Here is a 16,409-nt window from a genome sequence, read left to right on the forward strand (position 1 = left end):
CAAGCTTGTGGCGCCATCTTAATGGGTGACTCAAGTAATACAATCCGCTTAATGTTTGAGCATTTTACAAATATCTCACAAAATACAGATTATCCATTTCCTCTCCAGTCCACAAAACTTTCATTTTTCTGTGAATTTACATGTCTAAGCAGGTTATGACAATTACACCCATCATTGTTGTTGTTTAGTCGTTTAGTCGTGTCCGACTCTTCGTGACCCCATGGACCATAGCACGCCAGGCACTCCTGTCTTCCACTGCCTCCCGCAGTTTGGTCAAACTCATGTTGGTAGCTTTGAGAACACTATCCAACCATCTCGTCCTCTGTCGTCCCCTTTTCCTAGTGCCCTCCATCTTTCCCAACATCAGGGTCTTTTCCAGGGAGTCTTCTCTTCTCATGAGGTGGCCAAAAGTATTGGAGCCTCAGCTTCACGATCTGTCCTTCCAGTGAGCACTCAGGGCTGATTTCCTTCAGAATGGATAGGTTTGATCTTCTTGCAGTCCATGGGACTCTCAAGAGTCTCCTCCAGCACCATAATTCAAAAGCATCAATTCTTCGGCAATCAGCCTTCTTTACACCCATCATTAAAAGGTTTCTAATTAACATAAACAAGCATGAAGACTATTCAGCTCAGAATAATTAGTGTTGACAGAAAGCACATCTGAGACATGGAGCATCAGGCCTCCCCTGACAAACCTGTAGCCAGGTGGCCTTTGTCCAGCATTTCCCTCACTTAGATCAAAGAGTGGGGGGAGTGACAAATTGAATAATCCAGACAGAGGCTACCAGAGAAAATGGCAAAAGCAGCAATGGATGACTGAGACTTGTCACTCCTCTTAATGTCATGAATGAATGAATCTTTATTTGCCTCAGCCATCGGCCATAGCAATAAAACAACAATACGATATACAAAGAATAGAAATAAAAAGTCAATTATCTAAAATACATTTTAGGGTTTTGAATCTTAATGTTATGAGATTAAATAAGTCAGTTTGAAATCCACTTTCTGTGAGCTTCCATCCACCTTGATTTACCAATAGTGAGAAATAGTTCCTATTCATCTGGACGCCAACGTTAAGGCCTGTAACAGTTTAATATTCTGTTGACATCTGGGATGTAAGAAAATGTCCTATGCCAAGACAGACCATTGGTCTTTCTCGCTCAGTGACCGGCTATGTCTCTCTAGGATTTTCAGACTGGTTCTCTCCCAACCCTAGCTGGATGTGCCAGGGACTGAATCTGGGATCTAGATGCTCTTCTGCTAAACTGCAGCCCTTCCCAGTGTATGCCCTTGCTTTGTTGACAATTTTTAACAGGATCCTTATTTTTCATTGAACAAGCATAGAAGGGCCAACGTCTGACCGCACCAACTGACATAATCCCAAGTGAGCCTGGGCACAAATGGCCCTTCTTCCTCAAATTTGAAAGGCAACAATATACTTAGGTACACCCCATCCCGCAATACTTCAGCTGCTCACTTCTATTACTTGTGTTTTGGCTCGTAAACTGCTGAAGAGCATGAGCCTGACAAAGACTTTGTTGCTATTTACACTTGAGAATAGTTTGGTCCATGCTTTAGTTACTCTGATAATAGGCTAGATGGTTGTTTCCCAACCTTGGGATCCCTAGCTGTTTTTGGACTACAATTCCCACCATCCCTGACTAGCTAGGGATGATGGGAATTGTAGTCCAAAAACAGCTGGAGACCCAAGGTTGGGAAACACTGGTAGAGACTGGCCATTTTTCAGCTCCCTGATCCTAGCATATTTGACATGTTTGGGAAGACCACCACCCATTAGCTTATAAGGAAAGGTTTGCACACAGATGTCATTGATGGAGGCAGCGGGAAGGGGGGGCACACAAACGCAAATCCCACGTGTGGTTTGAGAGCCACAGGTTTAGGAAGCCTAAATAAACAGCGTTTGTGTTTATTTCATTTGTAGAATGGAGCTCAAGAAAATGTAGTTTGGCTTTCCCTCACAAGAACCTGAAGCTGAGAGACAGCAGTGGGCTAAAATATCGCTCAGTGAGTCTCTTGGCTACCCATTGAGCTCTTCCCTATTTTGCAATCACTTGGTTAAGTTCTTGCAAAAGCTCAAACCTTGTTCAATCACTCACAAAAGACCTGGCAGGATTCACTGGTTTATACCTGCTCTCCCAAGAGGAAAGAAAGCTTACCTGTAGCAGGTAAGCTTGGTTCTTCCTGCAGGTGGACTGGTCCAAGCAGCCCTACTCGGGAAATTACACTATTCATGTTCATTTCTACTGGGGGAACTTGGCTTATGTTAGTACCCTCACTTGATTTCTCACCGCATATCTACTCATTACAAGCAGAGACAACTTACATTTGGAGCAGAGACTGGTTTCTTCCAAACTGTTCCCTTCCAGGTCACTTTTTCCCTTGCGGAGTTTTCCAAATGCAGCTTTGACAGGGAGCTGCAAATCAGATGTAGGGGGTGAGGGAGGGCAGCAGTTTTGCGTGTAATTTGTTAGCATTTCTCAAACTTGGAAGAAGAAGAGGAGGAGGAGGAATGTGTATTTTGTTAGAGTAAAATGCGACTTAAAATTTTGTTTTAACACCCAAGAAGATTGGGAAAAAGCCCACACAGAGCAGTGACTCTTGCAGAGTTTAAGCAGGTAACCTCCTCTGAGGGAAAGCAATCCCAGCATATTGCTGCATCGGCTGTGACTGAATGTTCAGTTTTTCCTGTTGCAGACATTCTGCAGAACTGCCTGCCTCATAGGAGGCACACAGAATCTCACTGGAATTAATCAAAGTTGTTGCTTTTTCCTACCAGCATACTTCTAGTTACCGCAAATCACAGTCCTGTGCCCAGCACCCAATCTGAAATAGTCTGTTCTACCCACGCTATCTTGCAGGCAGTTTCACTTTGTAACACCCACTAGGGGGAAAAGTGCTCAGAGCAAACTTTAAAACTCCTTTGTGAAGAATAAAATCCAAACATGGAAAGAAGGGAGGTCACCATATAATGGTTGTGCTGTAGAGGTAGAGCGCCTACCTATTGTTGAGGAACATGATTTAGGAGTACAATACTTCCTGCATCTGAAGTTTAAAATTAAGAAGTTATTGTTTACAATATGGTTGCAACTTTGGGTTTTTTTTTAAGAAAGGGGGAAATGACAGCATCCATCCTCTTCAAACAAGGCATGCTGATTGCTAATCAAAGAGGATAGCATTGCCTGTGGGGGCATTGGGGGAGGGGAGAGAAGAAGCTCAGAGAAATCTAGAGTGGCTTCAGTTTGTGAATCAAGTGGTTTTCTTGCAGTTTCTCATTCCACATTTTCTTCAGCTTCAACACTTCCCTTCCCACAAAATGGAATAAAATGCACAGCATTTTAAATATCATAGGATTTTGCATGCTGACATAACATGCAAAAATCACAAAATGTAGCTGACTAGCACACAATTAGGTAGAAGGCTAGGCTAGGAATATTCACCATTATTGTCTAGTTCTGTGTGTGCATATAGAGAGAGATACAGAGAGGGAGATTTTGGTGAGTGTAGAGAAGCAATCAGTGATGTGTGGTTTGCCAACTCCTTTACTTTTTGTGAGAAGCACACTATAGAGTAGGCATGGCCAAACTTGGCCCTTCAGCTGTTTTGGGACTACAATTCCCATCATCCCTGACCACTGGTCCTGTTAGCTAGGGATGATGAAGAGTTGTAGTTGCAAAACATCTGGAGGCCCAGGTTTGGCCATGTCTGCTATTTCTCTCATGTCCTACTACTATGTTCTAAATTTAAATACGAGACACGGCTAGTAGTACTTCTTGTCACATGACGAGGAAACTGCCACTGCTTTTAACTGTGATGTATTGTACATGAGCATGGCAGAAGAAAATGTCGCCTTGGAAAGTTCTCTCTCTTCATTTCTCTGCTTTCTCAGTGAAAAATTCAGTACTACCTATGCATCCTGTGAGATGTCAGGGGAAAACCAAATGTGAAAGTATTGCCCCCCCCCCATTGCCCAATTTTTCACTTCCTTCCAATCAAAATCCGTTGAATTTGGAGCCATAGGAAAATAAAAATCCCATGAGACCCAGTAGGAATGGTAAAGCATTTCTCAATTTCCAGTGAAGCAGATCCCTTCAAGGGCTCTCTTGGCCCCATCAGTGAGCCATCGCCTTCAAATCTCCTCAAGGGGCTTAGCTTCAAAGGGGGTGGGGAAACCGGCAGGGAGCAATAAGAGCAAGACTACATTAGGACATAGGCCTGAGTTTGAAGAGACTTGGGCCCAGTTCATAATTGGGGCAGGGAGGCTGAATTTGCCAAATTCCCAGATCTGAGTTCATTTGCAGTAATTGCAAATGTGGCCGAAATTTCTGCACACTGCTACAGCTGCATTTCCTTATCCAAACCGACCGTTCATTTAGTTAAAACTCTCAGATTGAAAAGAAAGGTCACTGGGGTGGGGTGGGGGAATATAAAATGCAGCATATTCCTCAAGGAGGGTATTTGTGCAGTTAAGATGATGTAATGTTTTCATCAGTCCCGTTTGCCAAGTGCCTTTTCGTAAAGTATTTTGACATTTAGTGTAGGATGGTTATTCAGATTTACTTAAACAGAATTATGCTTGAATGGAGGATATCTCCTATGCAGGATTTTTAATCACTTAATCAACTTAATAAGTTTCTGCAAAAGTGCCCTTGACATTAGCTTAGTTACTGAAGTGCATAAACACAGATGTGTAATTTTTATTGCGACATCAACGGTTGGCGTCGAGGTGGCACAGCTATTTATAGTAGCCTCAAACTTTTAAGGCCCAAAGGCTTTCATACAGAATGAACACAATGTGTAAGAGGAATTGTTCTAAATTCTGATAGCTCCATTAGATGTTTCATTACTTGTTCGTAAGCACCGGCAGCATGTAAGCAACTTACGATGCCGTCGGTGGTCAGAAAACAGGATCCAGCTATGGCACGGAAGACTGCAGCGGCAAATCGGGCAGATGAGCTCACACAAATCCTTAGGGTGGAGGTACCACAATATGTTCTGTTACTGCTTTCATAGACATTATTTAAGTGGCAAAATTACTATCATTATGGTGAGCAAGGTGTTCTGGAAGGAGAGCCTACTTATTGCTGCAGACCCACCTGAGAAGTATATATACGAGAGAGAAAGAACATCATCTTGTTGGGGGAGAATGGGCCATCTTGCATCAGGAGTGGCAGCATGTTATTTTCTTCCCTAGATAGTATTCACTTATATGAGAAAAAATAAGTAGGAAGAGCATGGCTGGGGATGGGGGCTAAAGCTGCCCTTGGTGAATGCAACACCTGGTTTCAGGGACATGTTCTGCGTGAAGAGGAGGATCTTTGTATTTTAGCTCTCAGTACACATATGTGCTGAGCACATGTTCTGCATTCAAAATCATCTCCAAGTTAAAAGCTGGGAAAGATATTGTGTCAGAAACCCTTGAGAACCCCCACCAATCCGAATAGACAGTACAGTCAAACCTCGGTTTACGCCTACCTCGGTGAGCGACCGCCGCGGACCTGGAAGTGTTTACATCCGGGTTTCGCGGCATCGGATGCGCAGACGAAATATGCGCAGCTCGCGCATGCACAGAAGTGCTCTATCGGCACTTCGTGCACGCGCAGTAGCGTGCCTTCAGGGAGCGACCGCTTTGGCGAGTGACCACCTCCGAGGTACCACTGTACAGGCCTGGATAGACCATTGATCTGACCTTGTATAAGGCATCTCTGTATATTTCTGCATGGAAGGTGAATCTGTAGTCACCTATAGAAAAGCTGGATTCAATTAAACTGTATTCAAAGATACAGGACTTAAGTTCATATTCATGACCAAGCTTCTTCTATTAGAATTTATCTATAGACAAATTGTAAATTTTAAAAGTTTACCTTTGTTTACTTAAGAATGCAAAACACCTCCCTGTCAACAAATTTCCACGCTGAAACACTTGGAAAACCCTGAGATAAACATGTTTGTTGGTTTGTTTGTTTGTTTGCTTCCTTGTGGCTTTTTTTTTAAAGCAAACTTTCAGCATTATTGTAGCACACAATTTTGTAGTTGAATATGAGGAACATATTCTTATGCACTCCTTACTTATCATGTGCATGTATTTGGCATTGGCAACTGAACAGTAAACTCGCCCGAACTCTCTTCCAAAGATAAACAGATACAGAGAGCTGGAACTGACATTTTAAATTTGGAATTCTGTTTCTGAGGGTGTGCATGGTTTTTCCCCTGCCTAGGGTTGTGTGTGATCATAATTCTTTGAGAAAGGGCGGCCTCCATCATTTCTGTGAAAAGATGACATCAGCAGAATTACTCCAGAGGGAGTCTTTCTTGCTTAAGTCTCCCTCAGCTGGTAATCCTAAATACAACTGTTTGACAATAACCTGTAGCAAAATACATTTCACAACCTTGCCTGATTCTTTTAAGTGTGAGATATATTCTTTAAGTGTGTTATTTTATTGTTACTGTTATTCCCTGTTTTGCATGTGATAATGTGAGATCACAGAATTTATAGCTCTAAGGCACCTTGAATATTCCCTGGATGTAAAGGCAGCAAAAGAATGAATTGAATTAAAATTAATTAATTTGGCCACAAAAGTAGTTGGCAAAAGGAATAGCAAAAACAGAGTAAGCAAGATTTGGGTCTGATGTGGCCTGTTCTGGCCCTACCCTTAGCAGAGTCCACCCCTGCAAAAAAAAAAAAAAAACCTGTGCTAGCCTCTGCCATAAAGAAGCTCTGTGTCCTCTGCTTGTTCAAGTTATCGTAGCATCTGCACATTTTCCATTAGTTGAGCCTCCTCAAACAGTATACAGTGCAGCACCCTTGCCTGAATGGAAGACCACTTGCAGACCTGGCTACACTCCCCTCAATTTCTGTAGCAGAAGAATAGGTCATTGAATACAACAAGCTACATTCTAATGATGATTCTGGGTTGTTGTTTTTAATAGCCAAAGTACAGTACATTAATGGAAACTCCACTGTTCCTGGTGGGTGGGGAGCAAACAGCAGCGGTGGGGCGGTTGTTTACATGGCCTGCTTGTGGGCTTTCTGGAAGCATCTGGTTCCTTTTATGTTCTTAGGATTGTCTTGATTTACTTGTGCGGTAGCATTTCTTTCTGTTAAGTAATGCCAACAATTGTTTATTTGATTGATAATTGCTTTTAGGAGTTCTCTGGAATCTGTCATCTTGTGATGCACTAAAAATGCCAATTATCCAGGATGCCCTTGCAGTGTTGACCAATGCAGTGATCATTCCTCATTCAGGATGGGAAAACTCCCCACTCCAGGATGACCACAAAGTACAGCTTCATTCATCACAGGTGCTGCGCAATGCCACTGGGTGCCTAAGGTGAGTTCTGATAACTTAAGCATTGGATATGTTCTTATGCTGAATTCTCTCTTCTTCCCTTAGCCTCCCAGGGACATTGGGTGGTATCCAAGTAAGTCATACTCAGAGTAGACCCTCCTTACTTAATGGACTTAAGTTAGTCATAGTCTGAGTACGACTTAGTCGGCTACACCCATAGAATCAGTATTTTCACTTCAGTCTTCCATCCATTCCACAAAAGTCTGTAGCATTTTTATTCATTGGCTCTTTCGTTGAAATGTCATAGAATCATCGAATTGTAGAGTTCACACCATAACCAAGTATTTAGAGGTGCTCTGAACCAATAGCTGTAATATGTGTTACTGGTGGTTTTCTACAGTGGGTCTACAGTGAGTACAACCTGCGGGTACAACAGTGGGTCTACAGTGGGTACAACTTGCGGAGCACAAAACCCAACGATTAAATAATCCTATTCCCCACGTTCTTGCCATGGAATGGAGAAGCAGCAAAAGTGCCTGACAGACCACCATCCATGGCTGATGGGTGGGGTTGTGTTTGACCCAGTGGGTTAAAAAAAAAAACCACCTGCACAGGCGTGTGGGTTAAAATTACTGTCATTTGCTTTAAAATTCCTGTTATGTATCTGAATTTAGGCGCAAATCAATGTTTGCACAAGAAAAGAACAGGTGTGTATAAGATCTGGTGTATAGGCAGTAAAAATATTATGAATGAGTGACATTTTAGTGTAATCACATCAATATGTTTTATGTGTAGCAATTCATAAATGGAATCAGGTAGATAAATAACAAAACTGAGATTGCAAATTTACTTAATTCAGGGTGAAGCCTTTAATCTTCTTCTCACAAACGGGTTGGATGAGACACCTTGGTTAGATTGTTACCTCCCCATGATTTCACCTAGATAATCCGTGCAACTTCATCCAGTGGACAAGCGACTAGGAGTGAAGGGCAGCAGAGTAGTAGATTACATTGAATACATCCTCAGCATTACAAACATATATTGTGCTAGTGTTTGTTTGTTTTTATAATTGATGAATGTGAAGTTCATATGGCAAAAAGATAAGTATCACAAAGGCAGGGTGCTGGACAATGACCTGGCTTTCGTGAAGAAGTGTGCATGCACACAAAAGCTCATACCAATAACAAACTTAGTTGTTCTCTAAGATGCTACTGGAAGGATTTTTTTTATTTTGTTTCACAACATTAAACCATGGTTAGAATGAATGGGAGCTTAGTGGGAACACAAAGCATGCTAGTTTACACTCATGCAGGGCCGTCTCAAGCTGGCCGGGTGCCTTGGCGCGTGGTGCAGAGATCGCTCCGGGGCTCCTGCCCTGGTGGGTGGGCACAGTGCAGCTTTTGCGCGGCTTTGCCGCCCTCCTCCCAGTCCCACGCCACCGAGACTACCCCTAGAGCCGGGCCTGCACTCATGCACAGCTCATGGTTTGTTTGGAGAGGAACAAACCACAAGCCATGGGTTCACATGTCACAGTAAACCAGACTGTTTCCCAGCAGTGTAGAAGTCGGGTGGGAGGAGCAAAAGGCCTGTGTTGACATGCAACTCTAGTTTATTTTAATTATGGTTTAATGTGGCATGCAAACCAGGCCAATAACTTCAGTTCCTTGAGTATTGGTCCTCTGCTGAAAGATGGCTTCCCAACTAGTTGTCATCCTGCATCCAACATGTTGTTATTGAGTTAAAAGCATTATTGAGGTTTACACAACCTCATGTTATTGGTTTTTCCTGGCAATTTAACTGGAGTTCACATGTTACCTTGGGGAAGGGCAACAGCTCAACGGTAGAGCATCTGCATTGCATGCAGAAGGTTGCAAGTTCAATCCCAGGTCGGGCTGGGAAAGAACCCTGCCTTAAACCCTGGAGTGCTGCTGCCAATCACTGCTGCCAGTACTGAGCCAGCAGATTTCTACATTCATTCCTCCCTCCCTCCCACCCTCTCAGGTTGTTCATATCTTCTTAAGACCTGGTATCTAGGATATGTGTCCTGATCTGGTGGGGATGGCTACCTTTTGTATTGATGCATTTTAAAAACGTAGAGCTTACATAGTGTATTTTTTATGGTGTAGAGCTTACCTAGTGAATTTTATATGGTGTTTCGTTAATTAATTTTTGGTGGGTGTGGTTTCAAAATGGCATTACTCGCCTATGCAATCAACATTTAAGGCATGCAGCATTTAAATAAACAGAAAATATAAACAACTATCAGATCTAATTTTATGGAAAGACAACAACAAAATATAATCTATAATACTGGTTACAGTCATATGTGGAACCTTTTATTTTATTTGTAATGGGGAAGTAGAGGAGAGTTACGGGGCACATAAAATATTTCTGTTCTCACCAAAACCAGGAAAAAAAACCTGTATTTGTTTTCTAGTTATGGCTGTTTGTAGCAATCTAGTGTCTGCAGGTTTTGATTCTTGGCAAATGCCAATGCTGTGGGCACTTTTTTGCCCTTTCAAATCTCTATTGTGTGTGGCTTCTAAATAAAACACTCTAGAGACTTTTTCTCGGAGGGTTGTTAAGCCCATTGATTTCAAATGCATTTCAGGATTCAGGCCACAATCCAGGAAGCCACAGGAATAACAAGCACCAAGGTTTTTTCCCTTCTTTGGGTTTTTTGTTTCTTTCTTTCTTTGTTTGTTTGTTTAAAGAACAGAAGCCCTCAATTCTGTATGGTAAATACCCTTTTCAGATTCCAAAACATTTGCAGTATATCTCCAGAGAATTCAACAACAATTTGTGATGTGCAGGGGTGCTGCTGCTCAAAGACCAAAATAGTTGAAGCCCTGCCAAGCAAGCCCAGGCCCTTAGCTGAACCTAATGCAGCTCCCTGGATTATAGCTTTAGGCTACCATCTTCAAAAGCCTCCACCAGTAATATTTCCATGCATGCTCGACAGAGGTAGCCCATCAGGAAAAGATGGAGTGAGCTGCATAGTGTTGTAACTTCCTGTATAGTTCATTCAAAATCAGTCTGTCTTTAAGTTAGGCAATGATGGCTACAGCCGGTTAGGCAAAACTATTTGCTGCATTGTCATTTTATACAATTAGCATGTATAAGCTGCAGTTGAGAGGATTGTATGATTGAATTCTCCCCAATTACAAGAAAGAAGATGTTGACTAAGCATCAGGAAGAACCTTCTGAAAGTAAGAGCTGTTTGACAGTGGAACAGACTCCCACAAGAGGTAGTGAACTCTCCTTCCTTGGAGATTTTCAAGCAGATTGGGTGGTCATCTGTCATGGATGCTTTAGCTGAGATTCCTGCATTGCTGGGGTTGGACTAGAAGATGACCCTTGAGCATAGCTGCCAAGTTTTCCCTTTTCTCGCGAGGAAGCCTATTCAGCATAAGGGAAAATCCCTTAAAAGAAGGGATAACTTGGCAGCTATGCCCTTGAGGTCCCTTCCAGCTCTACAGTTCTTCGATTCTATGAAAGTGCAACATTAATTTATTCCTATGTGCCGCCTTTTGTGTGTGCAATTCGAACTCCCTTAGTCGCACACACAAGTACAAATATGTGTGTGCAGTGTAATCTGAAGCAATGCAGTCCAGGAAAAGCTGTACTACTTGATTCTACTGGTTCTTTAAGGTTACCCAAAGTTATGCCTTCCATAAGGACTAGCAATTACTGCATTTTAATTTGTATTCCAAGTGTCCCTTGTTGTGAACAGATATCACTTCTGCTTGCTGATATTCAAGGGGAAGAGGCATGTTAGTTTCTGCTGAGTTCCTCCTCTTCCATACTATGGAGGGGTGGGGGGTTATGGCAGGAAGGGAGCCCCAAAGCTCTGTTGCATGCACAGAATTTCACGCACAGTTCTTTGGATTCAAGTCAGTGGTATACTGTATCTTAATTGAATCTAAGCACATTAAATCAGTATTCCTTTATAAAAGCTCTTAAACCAACAAAATAGTTCTATTAATGCAAGCACTTTTAATGGCACAGTGAAATTCCTCTGCCTTCTTCTTTCCGCACATGACCCCAAAAACTGCTCTGGGCTTCCCAGAGAAGATTTAGGGGGTCTGCAGGAAAAGCAGAGGGCAGGGAAGTTTCATTACACAGCTAAAAGTCCTTGCAGTATCAGAACTGTTGGATACCACACTTTGTCACATACTGCTGCTCCTTGATGCTTCCTTTAAACTGTGTTCTTCTTGCCTGGTGTCCAAATTTACCTTTTTCTTGCTTCTTTTTTAAGAGTGAGATGAATGAACAGGCACTTGGTTTCCATTGTGTCAGGTTCACCATCTTCTGAGTTTAGATCAGTGAAGACACAGAATATTTGCAAGTTACCTCTGTGGAGTTGTCACTCTGACTTTTAGCATCATATGGCTCAAAAGAAAGACGTCTAACTCATAACCACATAGATTACTGTGTACAGCATACCCACAATTTACACAGGGTTGCATTGACAGTGTAGCACCAAAAGCCAAAACCACGTATAGTCAAAACACATTGGGTACAAGGATGGGTGGGATTGCTAAAGTTATCCCCCCAGATGCCTGACCACTTTCTTCTCCTTTTTATTATTATTTTTAATGTTACCAACTGAATAAAGCTGAATGCACACAAGTTAAATGCATGCAAGTTGCGGGTCTACTGTATACTATATTTTATCTTCCAATGATATTGTGGGCTCAGATTTTGTTGGGGGAAAGAGGGTTTTGGTTTTGTTAGAAGTAAAAAATAAATGAATTTTAAGACTACCGTGGCTAAAACAAATGCACTTTAACAAGTGCTTTACATTTTAAGATGTGCTGTGAATGGAATTACCATTTTCATTGCATATGTATTCTTTTTATTTGTTTTACAAAATTGTATAGCGCACCTCTCACCCAAAGCCCCCACTTTATACACGGCCCAAGGGGCAAATCCATATAAATGCTTTAAAATAGGCCCAATTATGAAATTATTTATATTCTGGCAACTTTTCAGTTATTTAATTTTTATTGCCCTTGCATCACTGCTGCTCATTGCATTTAAATTCAATTATAGTTATTTAGATTCTTTTTAGTATTGTCATCCATAGCTGAAAATATTGGATTTCTTACTAACAAGCTTTAAGCCAGCAGCAAAATATATTATGCACTTAGCACTCTTATTCCGAAGTTAATAAATGCCAACTAAAATCCAATGCTTTCTTGGAAGCAGGAAAGTAGATAGGATTAGCAACACAAATGGAACATTTCCAGAAGGAAAATTAAAAAATCAGCTATTACTTTTCTCCCTAATCCCTAACTGCACACCTGCCCCACTCTGATCTACCTAATACTAGGCCAAAGCATGACTTAGGACAAGTGAGAAAAACATGCACAGTCTCCCAGAAAGGAGATTGTGGCCTGTTTGCTGCTCTTTGTTGCTTTGCTGTCTTGCTGCATTAAGCCATGCTTTGGCTTAATTATTCAGTTATACGAAACTGGGCTCCTGGTTTAGCTTTCTGCAGGCAGTCCATGATTTGTAACAAAGATTTGTCCTATGTTTTACAGATCTTAGTTTGTCTGGCAGAGCTAAACCACAACCTAAGGTTGAGACGACATACTAAGCCACAGAGTGATCATTGCCTCAGTGGGACACCATTTTATGTTTCTCTGCGCTTACCAAAGGAACCCTAGCTTAGAAATTAATGAATAAAGAAGTGGGATTCTTAACTGATAGCTCACTGCAGGGTCTGAACTTAGGGTCATTGGAAAATGTTTTGTAAGAGAAACTGAACTTTTATCTTTTTTTCCCTTCTTCTTCTTTTAAAAAAATGAGTTTCTCTCCATGATGCTACAGAGATGCTTGCAGAATTTGTGCCTGCAGTAGTTCTGCACAGTAGTTCTGTCCTTATGTGGTTGTTTACACTTGAATTCAGTCATGGATTTAAGGTGAAAACAAAAACAACCAATATGTGGAGCTTTTCCCCCTTCTGCTCCTGCCAAATAATCCAGTGTTTCCCAACCTTGTGCCTCCAGCTGTTTTTGGACTACAACTCCCATCATCCCTAGCTAGCAAGACCAGTGGTCAGGAATGATGGGAATCGTAGTCACAAAACATCTGGAGGCACAAGGTTGGGAAACACTGAAATAATCCATATTCATTCTCTCTAACAGATGTGTATTACATACAAAATCTGTAATGTAAGACACTGTAGTATATTCATTCCCACAGGGGTGACCATGTTAGTCTGTTGAAGGAAAAACAAATGAGGAGTCTGGTGGTACCTTAAAGACCAATAGATTTATTGTGGCAATATAGAAGTCATCTGAAACTAAATATTCTTGACACCTAATTACTTGCCTATATGTTGAGTCTTGGTTATCCTCAGCTGCTCTTGTTCTCGTGCTTTTATTCTAGTTGTCAAGTGAAGTGTGCTTCTGAAAGTCTGCAGAAGCAATAATTTCTGTGACATGTTATATCACTTTACTGAACTTTTAACCTGTCTTGTTCTAATAAAAAAAAAGACAACATATGAATAACCAAGGAGAATTTTATGGTTCCGGAAATATTTTCATCATCACTTTTAACAGGTCCCAGCAAATGAGACGGAAATAATGAACTCAAGCTTTGAATGTCTGTAGCGATGTTTAGACAGGGATCAAGTAAGAGGTATTAGTGTTGTAAACAGCATCAAAACAAACACTTAGGCGGGGCAATATGGGCCCCAAAGTATAACACGATGAGCTGGATTTCCAGATATCAGAAACGTTCCGAAAGTTATCAAATCCGTACTAGTTTTGAAGATCAGCTAAAACCACATCAAAAACTTCCAGCTTTGTGGTATCCTTGGTGGTGCATTGCAAAGTCATTTGATCTTGGGACACCAAGGAAGACAGTGTAACAGTATGGTAGCACAAACCTGTACATGTCATCAAAAGCTGTATTTATTCTGAAGCCAGCCATTAAGGAATTTATTTGAACTAAAAAGTTTGTTGGAGGACATGCAGGTAGGTGTAGGTGAAGTGGCAGTGGTCTATCAGCCACATTGGGCTGTGAGCTACTAGAAATACCTGTACTAATGTCAAAGAGCCAGGTTCCTTGCTAGTTGTAAACATCTCTGAATCTTCTGCGTTCTCCCTGTTCTCAGGGTGATAATGCATTTCAGGTACAAGGAGCTGTAACTGTTGTGGTCCTTAATTTATGCAGCTGTCATCCTATTTCAACATCATTTTTGGGGAGGCAACTGTTTAGTAACCAGAATGCCTTATTCTACATTCTGAGCATCTACAGCTATATCACCCACTGATGGTTAGTACAATATGCCAATGCTCTCTTTTCACAAAGCAGCAATAACTTGTTGCACTACTTCCCTTCATAGAGCCATCATGCTCTCATAAAGGTCAAGCTGTTGATTTGGAGTTTACTGAAACACAGTATACTGAAATTGTACTGTAGATGTGATGCTCCTGTTGTTCTGGGTGGAAGACGTTACACTCATTTGGAAGTCCTAACTGAATCGGATTGTTTTCAAGTGGTAAAGCGATATATTGTCTGTTGAATTGTTTCACCCCATCTTATTACGATACAATATTAAAGCAACATACAGAAAGCTCAGCTTGTTTTTTTAAAAAATCTGAACTTGAATAAAGGATGTGTAGAATACATCTCATTTTCTATTCTTTATACAAGGCTGTGCAGGTAAATGTTCATAAGAATTTCAAGACTATTCATATCCCATTGTAACCTGATCTGTCCAGTAAAGAGTATAATCTACATATTGATACTCATTACTGAAATTTAATTCATTGAGTTTGAATTTTTTTTTAAAAAAAAACTACCGCCAAGAGGACAAAGTAGCTTGGACTCACTGTGTGTCCAAACATTTCTGGTCAGGTATTTTGTAATGAGCAGGCTAGTCTGCGAGAGCTTTGTAGGGGCTCACTTATCCAACATGGTGGATACTTTAATGGTGTAGGAGTTCTCAAGTTATATTTGGAAGGTGTCTTCAGTGCCCAACAGACTCCCTGGCAGGACTCAAAATATGTTACTGAGCTTGCCGGACTTACTTCTTCAACACCAAATTGTACATGATTCTATGCCTCCACAATTAGATGACTGGAAAAAATGTGATAGGGGATATGATAGATGTAATTACTTTCATTGCCGTGAAGAAAAAGATTTGATTTTCACTTATTCTGCAAAAAAACTGGCCAGGGCCCTCTCATAGCCATATATGGGTGGTAGGCTATTTAGGACTGCCTCCTCCTAGAAATTCACAGTCAATTGGATTTCAGGGCACTTTGCAGAATGTAGATCCTAACCTTGACTACTGTCCTTTTAAAGTCTTGTTGAACTTTGGAACTTCAAACTGATTGGATATTGGCTATAACTAATGGCTTCTGGCCTGCAAAAAGTTCCAAAGCTCCATTTTGTGAGGTTTATGGAGCTTGCAGAATTTGATCTAATTAATATGTGTATTCTATTTCTGCTACTTAGAAAGCAACCTCATAGCAACCTCTCCACCACTTTCCATGGCTTCTGCACCAAAAAGCAAATGTTAAGTATCCTCATGAACCTCGTGAAATTTTTATAACGGTCAGAGACCAGCTTGTGAAACGCAAATGGAACTACAATCCCAAAAGCAAAACAAACATTTAAAACAATATACAACAATGGATTTTAAGTTTGAAAATGTGGAAGGCATATAAACATTTAAAACTTTAAGATAGACTACCATAGAGAAATGACCCAGAGTCGCCCGTAGATCTGAGTTTGGGAATTTTCTTAACAAACTAGATTGAAATGGGGGGTGGTCTGCACCTACAGATCTGTGCGCAGAGTCTGGGCCATCTTGTGATCCTTGCCTAACAGGAGAAGATCAAATTTTTGCTTTACCGGGAGGTAAGCAAGCCTCACCAGCAGGTGGTCAATGGTTTCTCTACGTGCCTCATCGTAAAAGGGACATCTAAAAAATATGTGTTCGGGTCTTCCTATATCCCCCAATGCACAGGCGCAAATTCTCTGGTCATATGGGACTTTTTTAAAGGATCCTTCTAGGACCAGCGAGAGCAGAACAGAGCTTCTGGCAAGTGTAAAAGCCCTTCTTGCATTTTTGGATACCAG

The 16,409-nt window shown here is 41.3% G+C and overlaps 1 protein-coding gene across 6 annotated transcripts in view; it reads left to right on the forward strand.

Annotated features, from left to right (window-relative positions):
• Positions 1-16,409, forward strand: part of CTNND2 (catenin delta 2) — a 236,816-nt gene that overhangs the window by 137,961 nt on the left and 82,446 nt on the right. For all 6 annotated transcript variants that reach the window (XM_060278053.1, XM_060278051.1, XM_060278050.1 and 3 more), the window contains one exon: positions 7,166-7,349. In XM_060278053.1, the coding sequence (XP_060134036.1) occupies positions 7,166-7,349 (184 nt within the window). The remainder of the gene's footprint in view (positions 1-7,165; positions 7,350-16,409) is intronic.

This window comes from Zootoca vivipara, chromosome 8, assembly GCF_963506605.1.
Source record: "Zootoca vivipara chromosome 8, rZooViv1.1, whole genome shotgun sequence".
Lineage (NCBI taxonomy): Eukaryota > Metazoa > Chordata > Lepidosauria > Squamata > Lacertidae > Zootoca > Zootoca vivipara.